At 37.2% G+C, this 23383-nt stretch overlaps 2 protein-coding genes across 2 annotated transcripts in view; one reads left to right on the top strand and one right to left on the bottom strand.

Moving 5' to 3' along the window:
• The window catches only part of LOC149815623 (disease resistance protein Roq1-like), a 95639-nt gene that overhangs the window by 47710 nt on the left and 24546 nt on the right, over positions 1-23383 (bottom strand). The window lies entirely within an intron of this gene.
• Positions 18938-20276, top strand: LOC149815624 (uncharacterized). Its single transcript, XM_089990092.1, has 4 exons — positions 18938-19127; positions 19222-19361; positions 19462-19644; positions 19776-20276. The coding sequence occupies exons 2-4, from the start codon at positions 19247-19249 to the stop codon at positions 19859-19861; spliced, it is 384 nt and encodes a 127-aa protein (XP_089846218.1). The 5' UTR covers positions 18938-19127; positions 19222-19246; the 3' UTR covers positions 19862-20276.

The following is a 23383-nucleotide window of genomic DNA, read 5'->3' as shown; positions in this document are numbered from 1 at the left end:
CTTGCTGAAGTTGAGACAATTTAAGATTTTGCTGGCTGGGCATGGGATGAAGAAATCCTGGTTTGAAGGCCCACCTTGGAGAGTACATATCATCATTTAAAATTCCAAACATGCCTCTCACATCACGTTGGAACCAACAACATTTCAGACCTGAGTTTAGACTTCACACAGTAGATCAATTTCACCCCCTGTTTACAGCTAGCTGACCCAGCAAATCAATATTAGAGATCAGATATTCGAAGCAAGTCGATTTTGCTTTTTTTTTGTGCAACAAGGGTGATACACTGAATTGTGAATCAGACTAATGCAAGATTTGCTTTCACAAGGACTTTAAACCATTCAATAGCAAAACAAAATATTCATGACAGATTCTAAATGAAGATTCATGGTAGTCAATATCACATGTGAAGGGGAGTTAATCAAAAAGATAACTCTGGGTCGAGGCAGAGGAATACAAATGCTAATATATGATGCCTCTGTGTTGCAATGTGCAGAGGTGGGAAGTATGGTAATACAAATGAGTGTTGGGGTTAGGATACACTGGATGTATGATGTCACTGTAGCTAGTGACAAGAGGTGGCTGGGGATATGAATGGTAGTGAGAATATGATATGGGAAATGAATGCAGAGGGGATGTGCTGGAAGTGTGGCAGTGTATATGATATTGTGAATGGGTAGCAACACATAAGGTGTGCACACACTGTGTGTGCACACCATGGGAGATGGGGTATGTGGGGAATGGAAATGACTGCCTAAGACATATGATATGCAATGGAAATGTATTGGCCTATAGAAAATGGAGTGAATGCTACAGTGCATTTTGCAGAATGAGTCCAGACAACACATATATTGTGTGATGGTGAAATGAAAGGATGTGCTAAGTGATGTTGGTGCAACAACATACATGGAGATGCTATGGGCATATACATAATGGGAGCATGCGATGAAGGTCAAATATACACAGCTATATATGGAAAATGGTAGTAAACCATTGTTAATCAAACAATGAATCTTATATAAAAAAAAAATGGAGATGAAGCAACTAAATATCAGGTAAATGTATGCTGATTTAAGCAGTGAGGGAAATGATAGACATGGATGAGTAGCTAATGTAAATGGAGGGAAATGGAAGGTGATAGACAACAGATTGGTGTATTGGTGCGCATAGTGTGGAAGTCCTACAGTGAAGTGTTGTGAAGGTTACTATGGATAAAACAACGCTCATACAAAACTTTCCTTACCAACGACTATTGTAATGGGACCTTTGTTGATTGACAGTTATCTGCCAGGGTCTTGCATGAACCAGGCAAAGTAAACCAAAACCTGTTTTGTAGTTTCTGCAAGATGTGCAGGAAAAAGCTGCAGCAAATGGAATCACTGATGTCCAATTTTCAGCTATTATGGCTGAAATTGAAGACAGGGTCCGACTGTCATTGGAGGCTTGATAGGGTTGGATGCAAATGCTTTTGCCAAGAGAAGACTGGCTGATATCTTGGAAGTTAACCTCCACTTGTTTAGAAATCGTGGCTTGAAGGACTTCAATGATTTCCAAGAGAGTACTCTGAATCAGTAACATGAATTTTTCGCCTTATGTCCTGCGAAGCCTGGATCAGCGATTTCAATTTCTTGACCTTCAGAAGGTTTTAACTAAAAGTTGGCCAAGCATCTGGCCATGCTACGAAGTGGGTATGGGAAAAGGTTAGATATGATGAATCAAGACAAACTGAAAACAAGATAAAATAAAAGAATGCTATGAATTTGATTTTGGATGATGAAGCCTATGCATGTAATGCAGCATGGGTACAATGAAATGTAATAAATATCCAGCAAACTAGTTTAAGCATTTAGCAGTTGCTTCCCCTTTCATAAAATTTCTCATATCACAAAACGTCTTAACATCCTGAATGATAAAAATCTCACTTATTTCAAAAAAAAAAAATCGCAATGTCTGAAGGGATCTTGGGGAAACTCATATGTTACCTCTTATTCCTTTCTCTGGGTTGCTTTAATGGAAAGGTCTAGTTCATCTGTAGTTACCAAGTTTCATGACATTGATAACAGGGGAGCCGTGGCTTCATGAGTTCTTTGTTCTATATAAAGGAGATTTTGATATATGACGCCTCTTGAATATACCCCCTTCCCACAATCGGTGCTCCCATCTTACCTACTGAAGCACATATTTGATCGTCCTCCTTTTCAAGATAAAACTTAAAATTCATTCAGAAATCGACTGTAATCTTCCCTCAAATATCAAGGTTACTGGTGGCAGGATGTTGCCCATAGAGCTTTGGAAAGTGGTTTGGTCATGTAGCTCTTCACACTGGGTGATTGACAGATATTCAGCAGTCGGGGTCGAACAGTCCCCAATTCAAACAGAAAGATGTAGAAGCCAAATACAGAATGATTAGGCATAAAAAAAAAATTAGTAAATAAGAGAAAGAAGGAAACCTGAATAAGCCAATCATGAATGCTCTTTATAGGAGATGGAGATGATAACACCAATCATGAAATTAAGATCAAGAGAAAAACAGGAAAAAAAAAACAGAGAAAATTATCAAATGAGAAGAACAGGAAAATTAAAATGTAGGAGTATAGACACTCCATTAATTCTACACAGCGTAAGCCAATTTTACCACGAGTAAGCTGGCATTACGGAGATGCTTTAAAAAAAAAAAAAAAAGAAACAAAACAAACAAAAAAACGATGAAGATCAGAAGAAAGGAAACCGAGGGAACTTGAAGGCCGAAAATAAAGAATTATATCAAAACAAAGTCTGTTATGGATGGAAACATATAACTTGATCATGAGAACATCGACAAAACTTGAATGTAAACCAATGCAATTCGACAGTAAATCATAAAATAGAGAAAGAAAACAATATAGGGGTCGGAGACCCCGTCAGTTTTGCACTACTATGGACCGATTTGTTATAAATAAATCGGTAGCATAAGGGGTGCTTGAATGAGGACGGGTGAATTGAAAATGAAATCAAAGTAAACTGTAAAAAATTAATGAAATCCATGTGAAGAAGGTGTATTCATGGCCATTTAATGGAGAATTTAGAGGAAAAGAGAGAGTTAGATACTTACCGAAGTGGGGCTTCCTTTCAAAAGTGAAATGAAGATGAAGGGGGAATTCCAAACGAAGAAGCATAGTGGAGTGGTGAGAGCGGATGAAGGGGAAGGACCTCTGAGGTTTGTTAAATAGGGGATGGAGGAAGGATCGAGAATGGCCATCGTGCAAGAGAGGGAGAGAGAGAGAGAGAGCTTTTGTGGCTAACGGAAAGCCGTTTGGGATTTTACGCTGGAGGTCCCATGCTATTTTTTTAAAATTTCAATAAAAGTTTTTTAGAAAAAAAAAACTTTTCCAAAACAGGGTTTTTAGCTAAAGAAGGGTTTCAACAAGTAGATAAAACTACTCTTTTTTTCTGAATTTCGGAAGAAAGATCCGAAAATATAAGGGAGGCATGAGGATTTTAGCAAGCGGGACCCAAACGAAGTTTCTGAAGGGTTTTTGTAAAATTTATTATTTTAAAGTATTTAAGATTTTCTAAAATGAGATTTTTGGAAAATATCGGGTTAGATTTGGAAATTGGGTTTTTAGGAATGGATCCGGGTCCAGGCATTTTGATCAAACATTTAGAATTCGGATCTCAAATTGAGACTGGACCCTGAATTTGAGAAAACCTCTGAGAAATATAAAGAATTTGAAATTTTTGATTTTTTTGGAACAATAAGAGATCCCGGATCAGGATTGGATCCAGATATCCGATTTGGATCAGAAATTGGGTCAGAAATAAAAATTGAGTCTGGATTCTAGCGAATCCGAAAAATGAATGGAATTTTGGTTAAAAATTAACTCGATTATTCAGAGAATGTGAGTTAGGGACAAAAAGGGAATTTTTGGAATTTTTGGAAAATTTGGGGTGTTCACAGATTGGTTTGTATTTAGCGTTTGAAAAATAAAAAAAAAATAGATTTCATTTTGATAGAATAGCCATGTAGTTGTTTCCTGTTTTGTTTTAGCTAATGGGTAGCATCTTTTGTTAATTTTATGCAGCCACGTTTCAGTTTTGTTTTATATTTTTTTAACAGTAAGTTTTTCTTTTGCAAACTGCAAGTTAATGTTCTTACTTAGTGATTTTTTTTTTATTCCAGCATCGTTTCTATACCTGCGTACAACGGTTTTCTTAGTCTTTAGATTCAACGTTGTTTTTGTTAAATAGGTTCAACATTTCTTCCTTTTATTATTTAGGTCAACTTCTTTTTCCATTTTGTTATACTTTATATTCTGTAACGTGTTGCTTAGTTTAGTTATCACTGTCTTATTTTATTTATTTAATTACACTACAACAAACCAGCGGATTAGCGACGACCTAAATCCGTCGCTAACCTGTTTAGAGACGGATTAGCGTCAGATTAGTGACAAATATCTTCCATTGCGAATTTTTCAACGCTAATAAGCGACGACATTTATTTGTCGCCAATTCTGTCGCTAAGTAGTGGCAGACTGTATCTGTCGCCCGTTCTGTCGCTAAATTTCGATGAAATAACGAATGACAAAATTTGTCGCAAGTCCGTCTTCACTAAACGACGACTTCGGTTTGGTGACAGATTTATCGTCGTTGCTAATCCGTCATTGAATTCAACGCCCATACTAATTAGCGACGGATATATCCGTCGCTAATCCATTGCAAAAAAAATAAAAAAAAAGAAATTTTGAAAATTAAATATTGAGAAAAAAATTCTCGTGATACAATTTATATCAACTGTACAATTTATATTTCCTGTGAATAAAAAACAAAGTACACATTAAAATACATGTAAAAGGAAACTAAAACAATTAATCGATCCACTTTAAAATTCGTAAGTTCTTATTATTTACAATTCAACATTTACATTTTTAAAACAAAAAGAAGGTAGAACAAATTCAACACTTAAATCTAATCATCGCCAAGATTTTGTGCGTCCTCTTATTCAGTGTCTCGATCTGTCCCTTCAGCTCCACTACGCTGATTATCGCCATCAACCTACACGAGAAAACAAATGTCAGTATTGATAAACAAAATATACTAAAATATAGCCTGCTCTATATGTGATTCTATCATGCACATATGTGTTCTAAGGCAGTAAAATTTTTTTATACATGATTCTATCATGCTCATATGTGTTATAAAGCAATAAAAAAACTTTGTATGTGATTCTATCATGCTCATATGTGTTCTAAGGCAGTAAAAAAATTGTATATGTGATTCTACCATGCTCATATGTGCACTAAGGCAATCAAAAAGTTGCATATATGATTCTACCATGCCCATATGTGTTCTAAGGCAAGCAAAAAACTGTATGTGTGATTTTATCATGCTCATGTGTACTCTAAGGCAGTAAAAAAAGTTTATATGTGATTCTACTATGCTCATATGTGTTTTAAGGCAGTAAAAAAACTGTATATGTGATTCTACCATGCTCATATGTGTTCTAAGCCAGACAAAAAACTTTATATGTGATTTTATCATGCTCATATGTACTCTAAGGCAGTAAAAAAACTGTATATGTGATTCTACTATTCTCATATGTGCTCTAACGCAGTAAAAAAACTGTATATGTGATTCTACCATGCTCATATGTGTTCTAAGGCAGACAAAAAACTGTATATGTGATTTTATCATGCTCATATGTACTCTAAGGCAGTAAAAAAACTGTATATGTGATTCTACTATGCTCATATGTACTCTAAGGCAGTAAAAAAACTGTATATGTGATTCTATCATGCTTATATGTGTTATAAGGTAGTAAAAAAACTTTATATGTGATTCTATCATGCTCATATGTGCTCTAAGGCAGTAAAAAAACTGTATATGTGATTCTATCATGCTAATATGTGTTCTAAAGCAGTAAAATAACTTTATACATGATTCTATCATGCTCATATGTATTATAAAGTAATAAAAAAACTTTATATGTGATTCTATCATGCTCATATGTGCTCTAAGGCAGTACAAAAACTGTATATGTGATTCTATCATGCTTATATATGCTCTAAGGTAGTAAAAAAACTTTATATGTGATTTTATCATGCTCATATGTGCTCTAAGGTAGTAAAAAAACTGTATATGTGATTCTATCATGCTAATATGAGTTCTAAGGCAGTAAAATAACTTTATACATAATTCTATCATGCTCATATGTGTTATAAAGCAGTAAAAAAACTTCATATGTGATTCTATCATGCTCATATGTGTTCTAAGGCAGTAAAAAAACTGTATACCTGCCGGGCACCGGAGCTCATGTTGAATGCAAACGAAGTTCCTCTGTCTTGAAAAAAGTTGCACAACTCATTACAAACAATGTTGGGAATGGCTTCATCTAAAAAGTTGCACAACAAATTCAATAAAACTTTCAACACCATCCATATATTCATGCGATAACTCATTGTCAACTACCATACGGTACATCCATTCACGGTTTGCAGTCATTTTGTCGTATGATGTTACGAAATGTATCCTAACCAGTTAAAAGAGAACCATCAGAATGCTATGATGAAGAAAATATCAAATTTATCATGCAATATATGATGTCATACAATCACAAGAATTATGATGCATGCATTGATAACTTAATATTTTCATGTGCAAAACTATTCATTACACGATGCATTAATTTGAAGCATACTATCATTATATAATTTTACATGAAAGTCATAATTAAATTGAAATTAACTATATGCAAGCATGGATATAATTACATCAAATATTACAATACATGGAAATCATTCATATAAAAAAATGTCAAACATGTACCTGCAGCAAACACACTTCAATATCTCGCTAACTACTACCATGCCTAGCATGGAATTCGTACTCCAAAAATAAGAACACTTCTATTCTCGTACATTAAAATCATGCTCAGCATGATCTCCAAACTCCAACAAAGCAGTCCTAGATATCAACAACTAAGTGAGTGTGTGAACAGTAAAGTGTTGCATCCAATAAATTAAATAACATGTGAAGCGCTTGCATCACTTACTCACCACGGGTATTTACCCGATTTGCATTATTTTTGTCAATTACTTACCACGGGTGGCGGAGCACAAGCAGGATACGTTGAGAAATCTGCAAGAGATACTGTGTTAAAATGAAATCACACTATGTTAAAATGAAGACACTCCAGAGGCAGTGATCGTCTCCCGAAGCGGCAGGCACAGGGTGATGACGTGGTTTAGGAACCCGACGAGCGTCGGGTTCCTGAACCACGACCCGTCGCCCCCTGCCAGAAAAAAAACAGAGGCCGGAGGGGCGACCACCTGCCACACAAAAAAAGAAGCAGGGTCGCCCCCCACCCCTCTACCAGAGGATCACGGGGGCGACCCTCTGCTCGAATAAAAAAATGAGGCAGAGGGCGATCTCCTGGCGGAGAAAACAAATGAGGCAGAGGTCGCCCCACTGCCAAAAAAAAAGAGGCATGGGGGCGACCCCTTGTCGAATAAAAAAATGAGGCAGGGGCGACCCCCTGCCCGAAAAAAAAAAGAGGCAGGGGGTCGCCCCCCAGCCGAAAAAAAAAGGCAGGGGGCGACACCCTGTCGAAAAAAAAAAATAGGCAGGGGGTCGCCTGACATGCCAAAAAAAAAGGGGCAGGGGGCGACCCCCGGTCGGAAAAAAAAAAATAAATGACAAAAAAAAGGGGCAGGGAGGCGACCCCTTGCCAGAATAAAACAACGAGGCAAGGGGGTCGCCCCCTTGCCGAAAAACAGAAAACGCGGCGGGGGGTCGCCCCCCTGCCTCAGTTATTTTTTTCGGCAGGGGGGCGCCCTCTGCCGGAAAACAAAAAATGTGGCAGGGGGGCACCCCCCCTGCCGGAAAATAAAAAATGCGGTAGGGGGTCACCCCCCTGTTGGAAAACACAACACGCGGGAGGGGGTCGCCCCCCTGCCGAAAAACACAACATGCGACAGGGGGTCGGCCCCCCTGCTCGAAAATACTAACAAGGCAGAGGGGCCGACCCCTTGCCGAAAAACAAAAAACGCGGTAGGGGGTCGCCCCGCTGCCGAAAAAACACAACACGCGGCAGGGGGTCGGCCCCCCTGCCGGAAAATACTAACGAGGCAGGGGGGCCGACCCCCTGCCGGAAAAACTAAAAGGGGCATCCGCCCCTTTTATCAGAAAAAAAATGTGTCTTTTATCGAAAAAACTTGGGAGACGTCGGTCGGGGGGCGACAGACTGGGGGCAACGGGCAGGGCGGCAGGCCGGGGAGCGAAGGGCGGCGGGCGGTGGGGGCCGGGGAGATGCTGATGGACGAGATATGGGGCAGCAGGAGGGAGAGGGCGACCGACGGGAACAGCGGAACAGAAAAGAAAAAGAGGGCTCTGATTAGGGATTTACGCGATATTTAGCGACGGATTTTGCGACATCCTAAATTCGTCGTAAAGCCATCGTAAATTAATATAATTACGTAGCGACGAAACTATTTCGTTGCTAAATCCGTCGCTAGATAGCGACGACACACTTTCCCCCGCCAAATCCGCCGCTAAAATACGCGGTTATTACGACCAAACATTCTGTCGCTAAGCCGTCGCTAATTTGCGACGGATTGTGCGACCAAAGCTATTTAGTCGATATTTTTGTAAATATTACGGTTCTTAGCGGTGGATTTGTTTCTCTCGTTAATCCGTCGATAATTAGCGACGGAAAATTCTGTCGCTAATCCCCCATTTTCTTGTAGTGTTAACTATAGTAGTTATTGTTTGCCATGATGTTAATTTCAGATGATAAGTTAGGTTCAATGTTGGTTTCAATTAGGCTTAGTTTTGTTCATCATGTTTTGATTACTTAGGTTAGTGTGTTGTGTTATTAGTTTTCACTCAACGTTTTCTTTTTTTATCTTCCCATAGTATTTTATGTTGGTTTAAGCACCCACAATAGGCTGCGTAGATTGATTTTACGGTATGTCAAGTTTTGTCAATATGTTAGATATTCATTGCATGTTATATTAGTTAGATTAAAATTAATTGATATAGTGTATAGTTAAGTAGTAATAGTGATATATGTGCATTAGTTCATCAATTGGTTCATCATTTATTTCATAACGTTACTTGATTGTGTTATGTTATTTTATTTCCTAATTAGTTTATTCCCTTAGTTGTTAGTTGCTTAGTTTAATAGTGTTGTAGCTAAGGTCAGCCCATAGTGAATTTATTTTGTAGAATTAGCAATAGGGTATTAATTTTCTTTTTTTTTATTCAAATAATTAAAATCAATTTTTTAGTGTAAGTAAATTAGATGTGAGTATTTTATAGTCTTAAGTAGAAAATCATATTTTTTATTGAAAAAAATAATCCAAGTATCATTTTCTAGCAAATCGACCATGTTGGACAAATTTATGGGGTTAGATCTATGAAAAACAATCTGGGACCCCTATTGGCTTGCAATAGGCTGTGGTTAGGCATGCTTGCAGAGAACCTATTGTGATACTGTACCACCATAACTAATGTTGTTATGCACTTCGATTTATATAATCCTAAGCTTCAAGCAAAATCTAACTTTTGTAGCATGTTTCACATATTTTATATATTATTTTCATGTATTGAAGTTGCTACAAATATGATGTTCTACGTCAATTTGTGGGAATCTCAAAAACAAAATCTTACTGTGAACTAAACATGATAAAACTTTCTAACATAGTAAATAACCAACATAAGCACATCTATATATAATTAGATGTAACATCTTAGGGCAAGATCCATACAAACAAGAGTGTGTACGACCTTATGTTATCATGGTATGGAATCAATATATACGGCATGTGCGGTTTTTTTGAGAGAAGTTTTCAAAATTAATGGAAATTTTTTAATAAATATTCAAGCATCCAAAAATCATCATTTTTCATTGTAAATACACAAACATTAGATTATTAGCAAATTCACCATGCACATCTGCATGGTTCGATTTACAAAAAAAGTGTTAGAAATGGGTAGTTCACGTGGTAGTTCTCATATTCTAGCAATTCTATATATAGTTGAAAAATCAATTGCTTACAATCTAACAAATTTTCAACACTCATAAAATCATATTTGTGGAGTGAAAAAATACAATCCAAGAGAATCACTATTATTTTGACCACCACATCCATGGGCCTAAATTTGGTTAAAACAACCTTCCACTATGTGTTTCAAGTTCCTCTAACCTCTTCTGCCGCTGCCATCCCACGTAATCACATACATATATAATATGAAAATATGAGAATTAGAATGTGAACTATTATTTTCAACCTTTTTCTACAAATCCAACCTTGTGAATATGTTCAGCACACTCCCTTGCTAGGTTTTGGCTATCAGATCATGTTTTGTCGATAAAAAGTAATGATTTTGCACGGGTAAATATTTACTAAAATTTTGAGTCATTGATTTTCAAGACATACCCATTTGAAGATGACATGTTATGACGTATGATGGATTGATTGCATGAGCACTTTGCTAGTTTGAATTATAGTGAAAAGATGGTCTTCTTAGAGAGACCCAACCACCTAGTCACAGAGTTCAGCTCAGTGAACTGCTCCAAGGGTGGAAAGATGTTGCTTATGCATAGTAAGATGATGATATAAGATCCTATCCTTTTAAAACCAAGTGTGTTGATTGCATTAGTGTGGTCAGTTTCAAGAAAAGAAAGATAACAAAAGAAACATGAAAATATCGGTTTACTCTAATTCCCATAATCTGGTGGCCCTAGCTATATATAGGGATGGGAAAACATCCAACCAAACGAAAGTCCAAAATCTACAACTAATTATGATCAACACGGCTCTCCTTCTCTAATGCTTGAGCATTTAATCGAACGGGCCTCATATATTATTAGTTCTTTATAATTTATTTAGCAAGAAATATGTTTTACACAAACTTCTCTCGTTATAAACATGTTTTTCAAAAATGTCAAAATTGATGGCTCACAATGCATTTAAAACATTACAATACAAAGTATTGTGAGGCCGTTGATTTTTAGCACTTTAAAAAAACACATCTAAATATTGAAAATTCACAATCCAAAACATGTCACTCACTAAATGAATGATAAAAATTCAATATGTAAAGTCTGATCGATGAAAAACTTGATCTTTAGATAAGGAACACTGTGATCATCATCAATTATAGATTTTGAACCTTCTATTGGTTGGGCAGTCCCCCTTTCCTATATATATGTTGTGAGAACTAAACATTTTCAACACTTCTTTCGCAAATCTCGCCATGCAGATGTGTTCAACATGATGAATTTGTTAGGAATAGACTCTTGTATTGTATATTTTTTCCAAAAATGATATGGTTACCTGAATATTTATAAAAAAATTTACCTGTTGATTTTCATGCCTTAAAGTTTTTTACTTGTGCATCAGAATTGGATGAGTTAAGAGCTGGTCCCTATAAATCCAAGCATATGGATCACATCCGTATAGTTAGATTTTAGAGAAAAGAATAAAAAACCCATGAAAATATTGATTCACCCAGTAGTTTTCATATATATATACACACACACACGTTGGACGCAAGGGTGCTGCATGATAAGCTGCACTCTTTTTTCGTGCAATATAGGTAATTAGAGGCAGTCACAACCATCACTAAAGACCTTTTTCCAGGTCAAGTCTTTAATTTGGTCAAAGATCACCAGTAAATGTTCTTTTTTTTATGTGGTACACAACCACGCTTCCGATATTTTGTTTGACGTTTTCGTTTAGCGCCTCTAAGCTCAGCTTGCCAGAAGCTCGAGATTGATCTTGGTATAGCAAAAATCAGCCTAACCTGAACACACACACACATAGAAGCATTAACAAACATTGAGCCCAAATAGCAAAGCAAAACAGGCCCGAAAAGCCAAGAGCAAAAGCAAAACCAGAGATACAGAGGAGCTAAACGAAAACACGGACTGATCATCCCGGTTCAGGAGGCATCTAGAGCAGCAGAAAGTGCTGAGGGTTAGGGAACGATAACCGCAAGATAGAATGTACATCTGACAAAATGCAGTGCATCAGCTTATTGGGCATTCTCTGAAGATGGCATTATTGCTGGCCATCCAAACAGCCAACTAGGAAGAGAGAAACCACGTTCTTTAGATGAGTCTCCATCGTTTGCACTTGCTAACAGGATGCGGGCTCCACAATAGATCTAGGGCGAAAGACTCCTGATGCACGATGATGGCAGGCTCGTTCCAAGTATGCTTGAAAGAGAGAGGAAACTCACCCATCTGTGTCTGTCTTGAGATTGTACCCGGAAATTTCCCCAGCTCTCCTCAACGCATACATCCATCCATTGACCTCCTTTTGTTCCAATGCCTGGTTATTGTGAATACTGATTCAAAAGGACCTATCTGATTATGAACATGGGTTGGTTCTACATCAAAGAAGACAGGAATGATCAGCCTTCCGCAATCCACGATCTTGGCGATCTCCTTCAAACACCATTTTGAATCGGCATAGCCCTTGGAGAAGATGGTCGCAAAGAGCCAGGATCTCCGGATGTACCCAAATTAATAGCTCATCCACCCTCTCTCCCTTCTCCAAGTCATCACTCTCTATGAAGGCACGAATACCCTTGTCTACTAAGGCTTTATGAAGATGACCAGTGAAACCCTTGCAGGTGTCGGCTCCTCTAAAACTTATGAATACATCAAACTCCCATCCATCATCCCTTGATGAGGATGACCCTTCTCCTCTTCCACTGTTTTTCGCCTCCATTGTTTTGTATCAATTAGTGAGAACTAATGCTCTCCCACAATAATTGGAAAAGGGTGAGAAATGGAAACAAATCCTTATCTATGTACTTGTACTGAGTTTCCACTCACCGTCTGGGTTTTATAATGGAGCAGAGAGAGGCAGAGAGGGCCTAGAATTAGCCTAATTTTTTCTATTAACGTCGTTCCCATAAGATGAATAAGAAAAGGGTATGAGTATTACCAAAATTTAATTGACATGGTATAATTAAAATAGGACTTTATGGCGATGGTGATGATAATGTTTGGCCATAAGAACTTTAGTCACATCTTATCAATATGAGTATTACCAAAATTTAATTGACACTATATAATTAAAATAAAAGTATAAAATTTTATGGTGATGATGATGATGTTTGCATGATCGGGGTTTTCACTTGCTTCTCTACTCCATTTCACGCATCACTTCCAGCATCCATTTTGGTTCTTGGAAACTATGCATCAAATCATTAGGATAATAAAGTGTCATGTTGGCACAAGTAGGCCCTGGGTTTTTCTTACCACCTACCACATTTCATGTGTAAATCGTTCCGTACCTCTCCCATGTCAAAGCATTCTCATGGGAGGTGAGATTTTTTTAGAAATCTATGCCCTTTCCCACCAAACGTCCTTCTCTCTTCCATGAGAATTAAACAAACAAGCCCATTTGCATGAAAATGGATTCACATGCGAACCTGCCCTTTCCCACGAAAGGCCCTTCTCTCTTTCACGAGAATGAAACAAAACAAGCCCATTTGCTCAAAAGGATCCTTGTTTCTAAAACAAAGGTACCACGCTACCATGCACGTTCAGTATTTTATCCAAGCTACTTTACTCGCTTGTCATGTTGTTTGAAACCAGAAAACTAAGCTGGTAAGGTTATTTTTTGTTATGAATAAATGAGCAATATAGTTCTTGGATTTGAATCCCTAACTTGACTGATAAAAAAACTCACATTATCTCATGAGTCAATTATGTACTTTTCATATTAACGATGAAAAAATACAGAAGAAAAAAACTTTACAAGACCTAGGTTTATAGGGGTGACCTAGGTCTTGTTTTTTTTTTCAAGTTCGAGCATAATGTTTAGTCTATGACCTGCCCATCTGTACCAACTAGGAATATTAGTGAAGCCTTACCCATATAATTTTGTGCTTCTGAAGCTAGCTTCTTAAGAACACCAGTTTGAAACTGAGGATTTTAGAATAGTTACTATTGTCTCACCACTACCTTAAGAACACCAGTGCTTATCCTAAACAAAGATGGGAAGCTGGAGAATCCATCCTTCCCCATATATGTGACATACGACTTGATCGTATCATGTGCCAATAAAAACAAAACTCTTGTCCTTTCAAAGCTACCATAATAATTTTATGGAGAGAAATTTCATTTTCGAGCCATATTTTCTCTGGTATGGATGGCACAATTATTGAAACTCTGCCAGGTGTTCTTTTTTCTCTTTACATTTTATTTATCTCTTTAAAGGCATCATACTTGTAAGGGCTGCTGCATCACGGTAGCTTTTGTGCATTGTTAAGTTGGTACTTGTTGTGATTACACTTGAGCAATTGATCAAAAGTGATTCATGATTATGCATGCTTTGCTGGCAAGGTGAAGGTCATAGATGTCAAAAGTGATGTTTTCATGCATATAAACAAAACATAACGATAGTCACTGGAACCAATCTGTCATATTCTCTTTGTGTGCATTAGATTACCTTTGTGGCAGTCGACGTTATAATGATAAAAATTATGTCATTGAACCCTTTCAGAACTTATATTTATCGAGGCAGACGATGATGGTACCACCTCGAGTGATATGCTTTATCTGATGAACCAAAAAGTTTGGACGGTCTTCAAGTCACTCGAAAGGTACATCACTACTGCACTAGTAGAATGCATCCAAATTAAGCTCAGTTTTGGAGTTTATCATACAAACTGACACGTTGTAGTAATTTGGAGTTTATCATCCAAATTGACACGTTGAAAAAAAAGAGTAATAGAGTAATTTTGTCATGCCAAACCGTGGTTTAAACTTGGTAAAAGCCAGTTATGCTAGAGAGTTATGTCTTTGAGAATTAGTTTTTAATTCAGGCATGTATTCACATTTTTCGTAAATAGGTCAAAAGTTAGGTGTGTTTTTTAATTTCTTTTAAATAATATCATGACATTTTCTAAACAATATGACAATTTTTAGTGTTTTGAATAATTCGATATGTTGAATATGCTCAAAGTTCAGAAATAATTCTATTGCCCAAGGCAGTAAATGACCTCATCATTCAGGCCTATTTCAGTCCTAGTGTTACCAAATCACTTCCTGGCTAAGGTGCTATTTTCTGTTGGCGCTTGATGTGAGATGCGGATGCACGTCAAATTTATATAATTCAGAAAGTTTTAAAACTTATGTTTTATTGTTTTAATTTATTATTTTTATTCAAAACAAATTTTTAACTTTTTTGATTTTATAAAAAAGTGCTTCTAGTTTAAAAAAAAATACTGCTCAGAATTTTTAACCGAGATTTGAATTTGGATTGAATCAAGTTCGTATAATGATATGTTTTTTGGATCTTTACCACCCCCCAATGAGTTGAAAAAAAAGGCTTCACCATCATCCATCTTTCATCATACATAAAACAACATCATGATTATCAGAATCACTGTCTCTTTCTATTTTTCATTTCTTTCCTCCGTCGCTTTACTTGAATAAAACTATGCAAGTGGAGAGAGAGAGATTTCAACTTAATGGAATTAAAAAAAAAAGGTAATAGAGTAATTTTGTCATGCCAAACCGAGGTTTAAACTTGGTAAAAGCCAGTTATGCTAGAGAGGCGTCTTTGGGAATTAGTTTTTAACTCAGGGATGTATTCACAATTTTTGTAAATAGGTCAAAAAGTTAGTTGTATTTTTGAAAATTTCTAAATAATATCATGATATTTTATAAATAGTGAGATATGAAAGTTTTTGGTGTTTTAAACTCAAAGTGTTTGGTCGTTCAAAAATCATTTTATTGCCCAAAGCGGTCAATGACATCTCATCATTCAGGACTATTTCTGTCCTAGGGTCACCATATCGCATCCTTACTAAGGTGCTGGCAACTAAGATAGTGTTATCAGTAATTCACAGAGATTTCATCAAAGGGCACTCAGTACAATACCAAAATGAACTCTATATATTACTCTCTGTCTCTTATATATATATTATATATAAACAATATTAAAAACATATATATACTCTATGTACAAAAAATATACCAAAAATATATATTTCAGGTACAAATAACATGAAATGGTTTTACACGAGCCACCTCATGTTCGGCTATCTCATTCAAGGATAAGCCAAGCTTGGGCTCAGCTAGACTGAGCACACATGAGCCGAGTTACAAAGTCAATCCACTGGACGAGCTCCTGTTGGAATATGATTGGGATCCAACCTGATGTGACCCAATTGGACATGAGTACATCATAGGGTGGTGCATCACTCATGGGAGTTACAGGGCAGTTGAAACGGCATGCATGCTGATAACGACCCACTCCTTCCACTGCATGCAGGCCCTGCTCACCATCGACTTAAGGCTTGGGCTCATTGTGTGGGTCGATAACACCAAACACCCTATGTAGCATCAACCACTTGCTAAGAGAACTACAAATACGTTTTCATTAAAAGTAATTTTAATAAAAATGTGTGTATAACATATCTGATTGTGAGAAAAGTTCCAATGGTTTAATGTTTGACTTTTAAGCACTATCAGTATGTCCAAACTATTGTTTTCAATTATTAGAGTCTTAGAAGTTTACTTGTTGGAATTACCAAAGAAGGGGAGTGTTTGCCCATGATCATCGGCTAAAAAAAGTCAGATAATTCATGACTTGGTAACATACTCCATGCACGCTCCTAATTATGAATTGGAAAAGAGTGGAATGCAAGAAAATAAGAACAAGTGAATATTACCAATTTAGTAGAGGAACGAGACTTTTGGGCTATAGCTTGTAATTATTTGAACTACCAAGTCATTCATCTATAAAATTGTAGTAAAAGATGTCAATAGCTTGCATTAGACAACCTTAACATGGTAAAATAATCTATAAATTCTACTACATTTCCCAATTATGGATTAAAAAATAGTGAAACCACTACAAGAAAAATGTGGATTAGCAATGGATGCTATTCATCGCTAATCTATCGCAAATCCGTCGCTAAAGTGTTTAGTAATGGATTAGCGACGAAAAGCGTATGTCGCATAATCTTGGTCGCTAAATAGCGACAGAACTGATCCATCACTAATTTGTCGCAACTTAGTGACGGATCATATCTGTCGCTAAATAAGCATGGATTTAGTTTTGCGACGAAATATAATCTGTCACTAATCCATCACTAAGTTGTGATGGATTACATTCTGTCGCAAAACTAAATATTAGCGATGGATAATATCCGTCACTAATTCGTCACAAAAATTTTAAAAAAATTAAAACAAAATTAAAATATAATCCTTGAAACAACTTGGCAACATAGATGAGCCGGTCAGATGTACAACTTTTACAGCAATAAAAAAACACATAAAACTGACCTTGATTATTTGCTCCAATTCAATATTCAGGACTTCATTGAACTGAGATTAACTGACACCATCCCTGATTGTCAATAAAATGAAATGGAATGAAGTTTGACGTATAACTATTAACCATTACATTTTGCCTAATGATTAAAAAAGTAGCACAATTGCACCAGAAAATGATCATCTTCTCAGGCTTCCTTTGCTTGGCACTCTGATAGAAGTCAATCAACAATTCTCTGCAAACAAACAAGCAATGAAACTTAATTCAAGAATACACTATATTAACCTCCAAGCAACATAACCAAGACATAAAGTATTGGCAGTCGTTTGGCTGCATACTTTGGAAAAAACTTGCAACATTATATTGATTAAAAAATTAGATTGAACACAACATATATATCCCACCCAAGTTTTACTTTAGACAAAAGAAAGATGTAAGTAGGCAAGATCTTAGCAAATGAACAAGTGGAAGAAAGGTGGTAAACTTCACATGTTTCATAAAAAAATCATTTCAACGGCCTGAGCCAAACACCCCTTGGCCTTCTATAAAGCAATTGAATATCTAAAAACTAACCGCAAAGAACCAAGCTAACAACTTAAACACCTATTAGGCATAAACAATGTGTTGCCTGTAAAAGCATGAAATATTTGACTCAACCTGATAATTCCCCCATCAGTTTTGTTGTCAACAATAAGCTTGAAGAGAGAATCTACCATTTCTACTTTAGGAGATTGGGTCCTAACATATGCCCGGTACCCGAGAAATTAAGGGCCAATCACGAGAACTCACAAGATGCTATGTTGAACACATAAAAAGATATAAGTGAAAACCAATAAAAAATCATTATATAAACATCAATTAGTGAGGAAAACCTACACAGATAATGAAATATACCTATATATAATATACATTTCTGCAATATGAGAGTTTCAAAAAGAAAATGATGTAATTAAAGCTTAGGTACCACTGAGAGAGCACATTACCGCAACAATTGATGGCATATCAAACTGACCAGGTGATCCATGAAACACATGCATTCCAAAAATTATGGTCGGTGATGAAGAGATTATTGGAACAAATGGTGATTTCTCGATAACAAGAAAGGAATTAATCCCACCAAGCTGATTTTGAAGCACACAAAATTCAAAAGGCATTTTAGCAAAATGCTAGAGATAATCAAATAATAAAACAATAAATTTGCAAGCACTAAAGTACCTTAGAATTGATCTTCAGTAATATATTAGTGAGATATTGATCATTGATTTTATGGGAAGGTGCCATACACTGTCACAATACCCAAAGAAAATATCCATAGACACTATAAGAAAAACATTAATTAGGGACGAAAATTTGCAACGGATTAGAAAACTAATCATCGCCAAAATCAAAATTAACGACCGATTTTGCAACTGAACAAATTCTGTGGCAAAATCCTTGCCATCTCAAAGTCTGTCGTAATGTCACGATGGATCAACAACAAAATTTTTTCGCAAAATCTGTAGCTACTTAGCGATGAAAATTTTTTGTTGTTGATCCCTCGCTACTTTTTATTTAAACAGCAAAATTTTTTTCACCCCCTTCGCAATTTCCCCCCTTTCACTGTACGCACCCGCCTTTTTTTTTCCTTTCACTATACGCAACCGCCCCCCGAGCATTTCTCTTCTTCTCCTTTCTCCTTGGCTGAGCCCCATCCACTCCCTGATCCAGGCGGCGTAGGTGACCTTGGCGGAAGATGGGCCCTCCCGTTCTTGAACTCGTCTTCGAGGAGCGGCATCAGTGTCAAAATTGCGCCTCCTCCTTCGTCCTCTCGAACCTCAACCACCGCCCTGAGTTTCTGCAGCGTGGAGGTTAGTAGTATTGTACTGTACGCACCCACCCCCCCTGAGCCTTTCTCTTCTTCTCCTTTCTCCTTGGTTGAGCCCCATCCACTCCCTGATCCAGGCGGCGTAGGTGACCTTGGCGGAAGATGGGCCCTCCCGTTCTTGAGCTCGTCTTCGAGGAGCGGCATCAGTGTCAAAATTGCGCCTCCTCCTTCGTCCTCTCGAACCTCAACCACCGCCCTGAGTTTCTGCAGCGTGGAGGTTAGTAGTATTGTACTGTACGCACCCCCCCCCCCCCCCCCTGAGCCTTTCTCTTCTTCTCCTTTCTCCTTGGTTTAGCCCCATCCACTCCCTGATCCAGGCGGCGTAGGAGACCTTGGCAGAAGATGGGTCCTCCCGGTCTTGAGCTCGTCTTCGAGGAGCGGCATCGTCATCAAAACTGTGCCTCCTCCTTTGGGTGGGCTACGGCACGGTGGGCAGCAGCAGCAGCTTGGCTTCGTCCTCTCGAACCTCAACCACCGCTCTGAGTTTCTGCAGCGTGGAGGTTAGTAGTATTGTTAATTTTTGAATTTTGGGGTTGTTTTTTGTTGGATTAGGGTTTCATTTCTGCGTTGAATGTTCTGTGGTTAGTAGGAACCTGTTTTTTGGGGTTTCAGGTCATTTTTTATGAATCAGGGCTTCATTTCCGTGCCAACAAATATTTTAGGACATCTCAGTGCAGCCTAAGTGATCCATGCAGTCGTCCATCCACCAAGGTATAATGTGCTATTCTGCGATTCAGTTAGGGGTGATTTGATATTTTTTTTATTTTAATATGCTGAATTTGTTCCAAAATACAAAAGACTTGTTCATGTTGTTTCTAGGATTTTGCTCACAGTGAGTGAAAACGAGGGGACTTTGTAGGCCCATTGATTTGCTTTGAGTCCAACAGCTTTACCTGAACATTTTGAGACAAACTGGGATTTACCCAGTTAGGTTGGTGGACTTGGTCATGCTCTTCATATCTACACGAAGGGTAAAAGATGTTGTAATCAGGCCTGACTTAGGCCTGCTGTGTCTGAGCCATCTACGACCCTACAATCAAGGATTTCTCCTTAAATAGTAGGTTTTCTGTGCATACTAAATGTGCTGCATCTGATATTGTGGTTTGCTTGTTATCTCCAGAAATAATTACTTGATTTTTTATTTATTTTACTTCCCTTTTTAACAATATCTGTTTCCAAGACTGTTTTCCTTCTCTTAGTGGAGAACAGGGCTTGTTTCCTTATATTGGATGAGCATTTATGTTATCATGAAGAATGTGTTTGACATTTCTTCCTATTTGGCAGATGATTACTGCAATTTCAATTGAAGATGTTCGCCGGGAGGTGAAAATATTAAAATCTCTATCTGGGCATAAACATTCGGTCAAATTCTATGATGCTTGTGAAGATGCCAATAATGTGTACATTATTATGGAGTATGCTCTCTTACCTTGTCTTGAGTTTCCTAAAAGCATATGGTCTTTTTCTTGATTATTTCTTCTGAATCGCTTTCTTAATTTTGTTTTGCATTGGACGTAATTGCTTGTGTTTTTTTTAGCCTTATCTGCAGTTTTTTCTATTCTTCAGATTTATTTTTTATGTGCCATATTCTGTCATTCTCCACCTTAAACTTTGTGGGTTCTCTCAAGTTGTCATCATCATTTTTCTTTACGAATTTATGTTATGGCATTTGAAAAGCACAAATTAGTTAGGGATATGCCAATCAGTTCATATATGAAGTTCCATTTTAGACTTGTCATTATGGCACCACATTGTTGTGCTGTTCTCCAAAATTAACCAAACATATTTTATTTTCAGATTATGTGAGGGTGGAGAGCTTTTAGACAGGATCCTATCTAGGTTTGTACTTTTCTTGTTGGATGTTTATAATATGTCACAATTAAGAAATTTATCTTGATGTCTCTTTCATGTGTTATGGTTCTTTAGAGGGGGAGATATACTGAAGAAGTTGCAAAAGCGATAGTTATACAAATCTTAAGTGTTGTAGCTTTTTGCCACCTTCAAGGTGTTGTGCACCGTGACTTGAAGCCAGAGGTTTGGATATTACTTCATAACCTTGCTTCTCAAGTATGAATTCTCATTTTCATCTGTTTATTTTCCAACTTGAAGGGTATTTCAACTTTGAAAATCTGATTTTATTCCCTGCATGTGTATAAATGTTCATTTCTTTGCACATTGACACTAACATTCTGGAACAAAACTTTCTTTTCACCACTAGAGATGAAGGTGCACCAATGAAGATTATCAATTTTGGGCTTTCAGACTTCATTAGACCTGGTAATAGTTGAGACTTCTTGAGCAATTTGCAATTTTGGGCTCTCACTCTCTCTCTCTTTATTGGTGACCATGCTATTGATTACAATTTCATTCTAGCTAAAAGTACAATCCTTTGTTTTGTGCAGATGAAAGATTGAATGATATTGTTGGCAGTGCATATTATGTTGCTCCTGAAGTCCTTCATAGATCGTATAGCTTGGAAGCAGATTATTTTACAGAAAACCCAGAGTGCTTCAAATACTTAAATCACTGAATTGCCTAGCTTGTCTTTGCTGCCAATGACTATTATCAATTTCTCTTAAGTTGTCCTTTTTTTTTCTTAGTTCTTTATTAAAGAGTCATTTGTGTTACTTTTTGAGAATTCTCTGGAAGTTTATTTGTAACATGAGTCACTCTCATGGAGTCCTTTCTCTTGGACTTATTTAGTCTGAGCAAGCCATAGAGCTTTTATTGTTTTTGTTGATTGACACCACACCCTGATTGAGCTGTTCACTATTTCAACAGAGAACAAAATTGTATGAGTATGCAAAGGTTCTTGGCAATTCTCAGTTTGTCTTGCAACCATTTCAGCCATATAAACTTGTCTATGCCCACATGCTGGATGAGGTGGGGAAGGTTTTGGAATCTTTGAGGTTGGTCTTGTCCTCTCACTAACTTTCTTAGTGTTCTTCATCTTCCAGTGTCTTAGTGAACATTGATTAACCAGGTATTGTCAAGCTATACTGAAGTTATTGAAGAATGCTGGTTATACAGCTGATGTCGAAACATGGAAGCTTTTGACATCTTCCTTGGAAGAACACCTTCGAACCCATCAGCAGGTGCCTTTCTGTTCTTAAGTTTCTTATTTGTATTTTGATAATCTCGTGTTGACCTCTTTCATCTTTTGGGAGGATATACCTCAAATTTGGCACTTGCAAAGCTGGTGGGGAAAGTCCTGATCAACATCGATATTCATGTTTCAATTTTTTTTTTTAAATTGGCGAAGGATATATTCGTTGCTAATCTGTCACCAATTTCAATCAGTCAATGTTTTGCGATGGAATTTAATTCGTCGCTCGATGTTTTGCGATGAAATTTAATCCATCGCTAAATTTGTGACCAAAAAACTGATGGATTAGCGACAAACTATGTTTGTCATTAATTCGTCGCTAATTTGCGACGGCTCAGCAACAAATAAATTTTGACGCATTTTAGCGATGGGGATTATGCGATGAACTCTTTTCATCGCTAATCCATCGCTAAACACGTTAGCGATGGATTTTGCGATGGAAAGAGTCTGTCGCTAATGCACATTTTTCTTGTAGTGAGACATATGAGTTTTTCCTCTCAGATAAAACACAGGAGGAACTGTGGTTTTGATTTTATCTGATCAAACATTTTTTCATTCTGATGGCAGGCGGAGCATTTTGAAACTCAAGATACTGTCCGAATGTGGTGAATGGTGGTGAAATATTCTGAGTTCTACCACTATCCGATAAGCTTGTCGTTGTGTATTTCTTGGCATAAAGTAGTTGTGTAGCTCCATTTTGAAGGCTTCAAAAGTGTCAATCACACATTGACCTCTTTTCGTGTAGTTACATTTTCATCTCAACCAAGTTATGGCATCTTCATCGAGTAAAGTTGTTGTAGCCTTCACCATTAGGTCTTCGGCCAATACATTCTAAATATCCAAGTAGACTTTTACCTTGAACACAAAGTTCTTTATGGCCTTGATATCTCACGAACCATTAAATTTTGTTGGCCTTGGCATATCTATCTTTGATGGCCTATCTCCATTTTCACCATTAAGGGTCACAGTCCGTTGTAGAGTGTGGTTCTTCAACTGAAGCTCCATAACTTCAATGTGCAGTGAGGTCACTATCGTAGTCAGCGAAGTAACATGTCCCATAAGCAAGTTAACTTGCTCTCACAGGCTCGTCACATCATCGTCCAACTGTCTGAATAACTCAACTGTGCATGAAA

The sequence above is a fragment of the Nuphar pumila genome, chromosome 15, assembly GCF_984573655.1.
Source record: "Nuphar pumila chromosome 15, dmNupPumi1.hap1.1, whole genome shotgun sequence".
NCBI lineage: Eukaryota > Viridiplantae > Streptophyta > Magnoliopsida > Nymphaeales > Nymphaeaceae > Nuphar > Nuphar pumila.
This window is presented reverse-complemented; position numbering and strand designations above follow the sequence as displayed.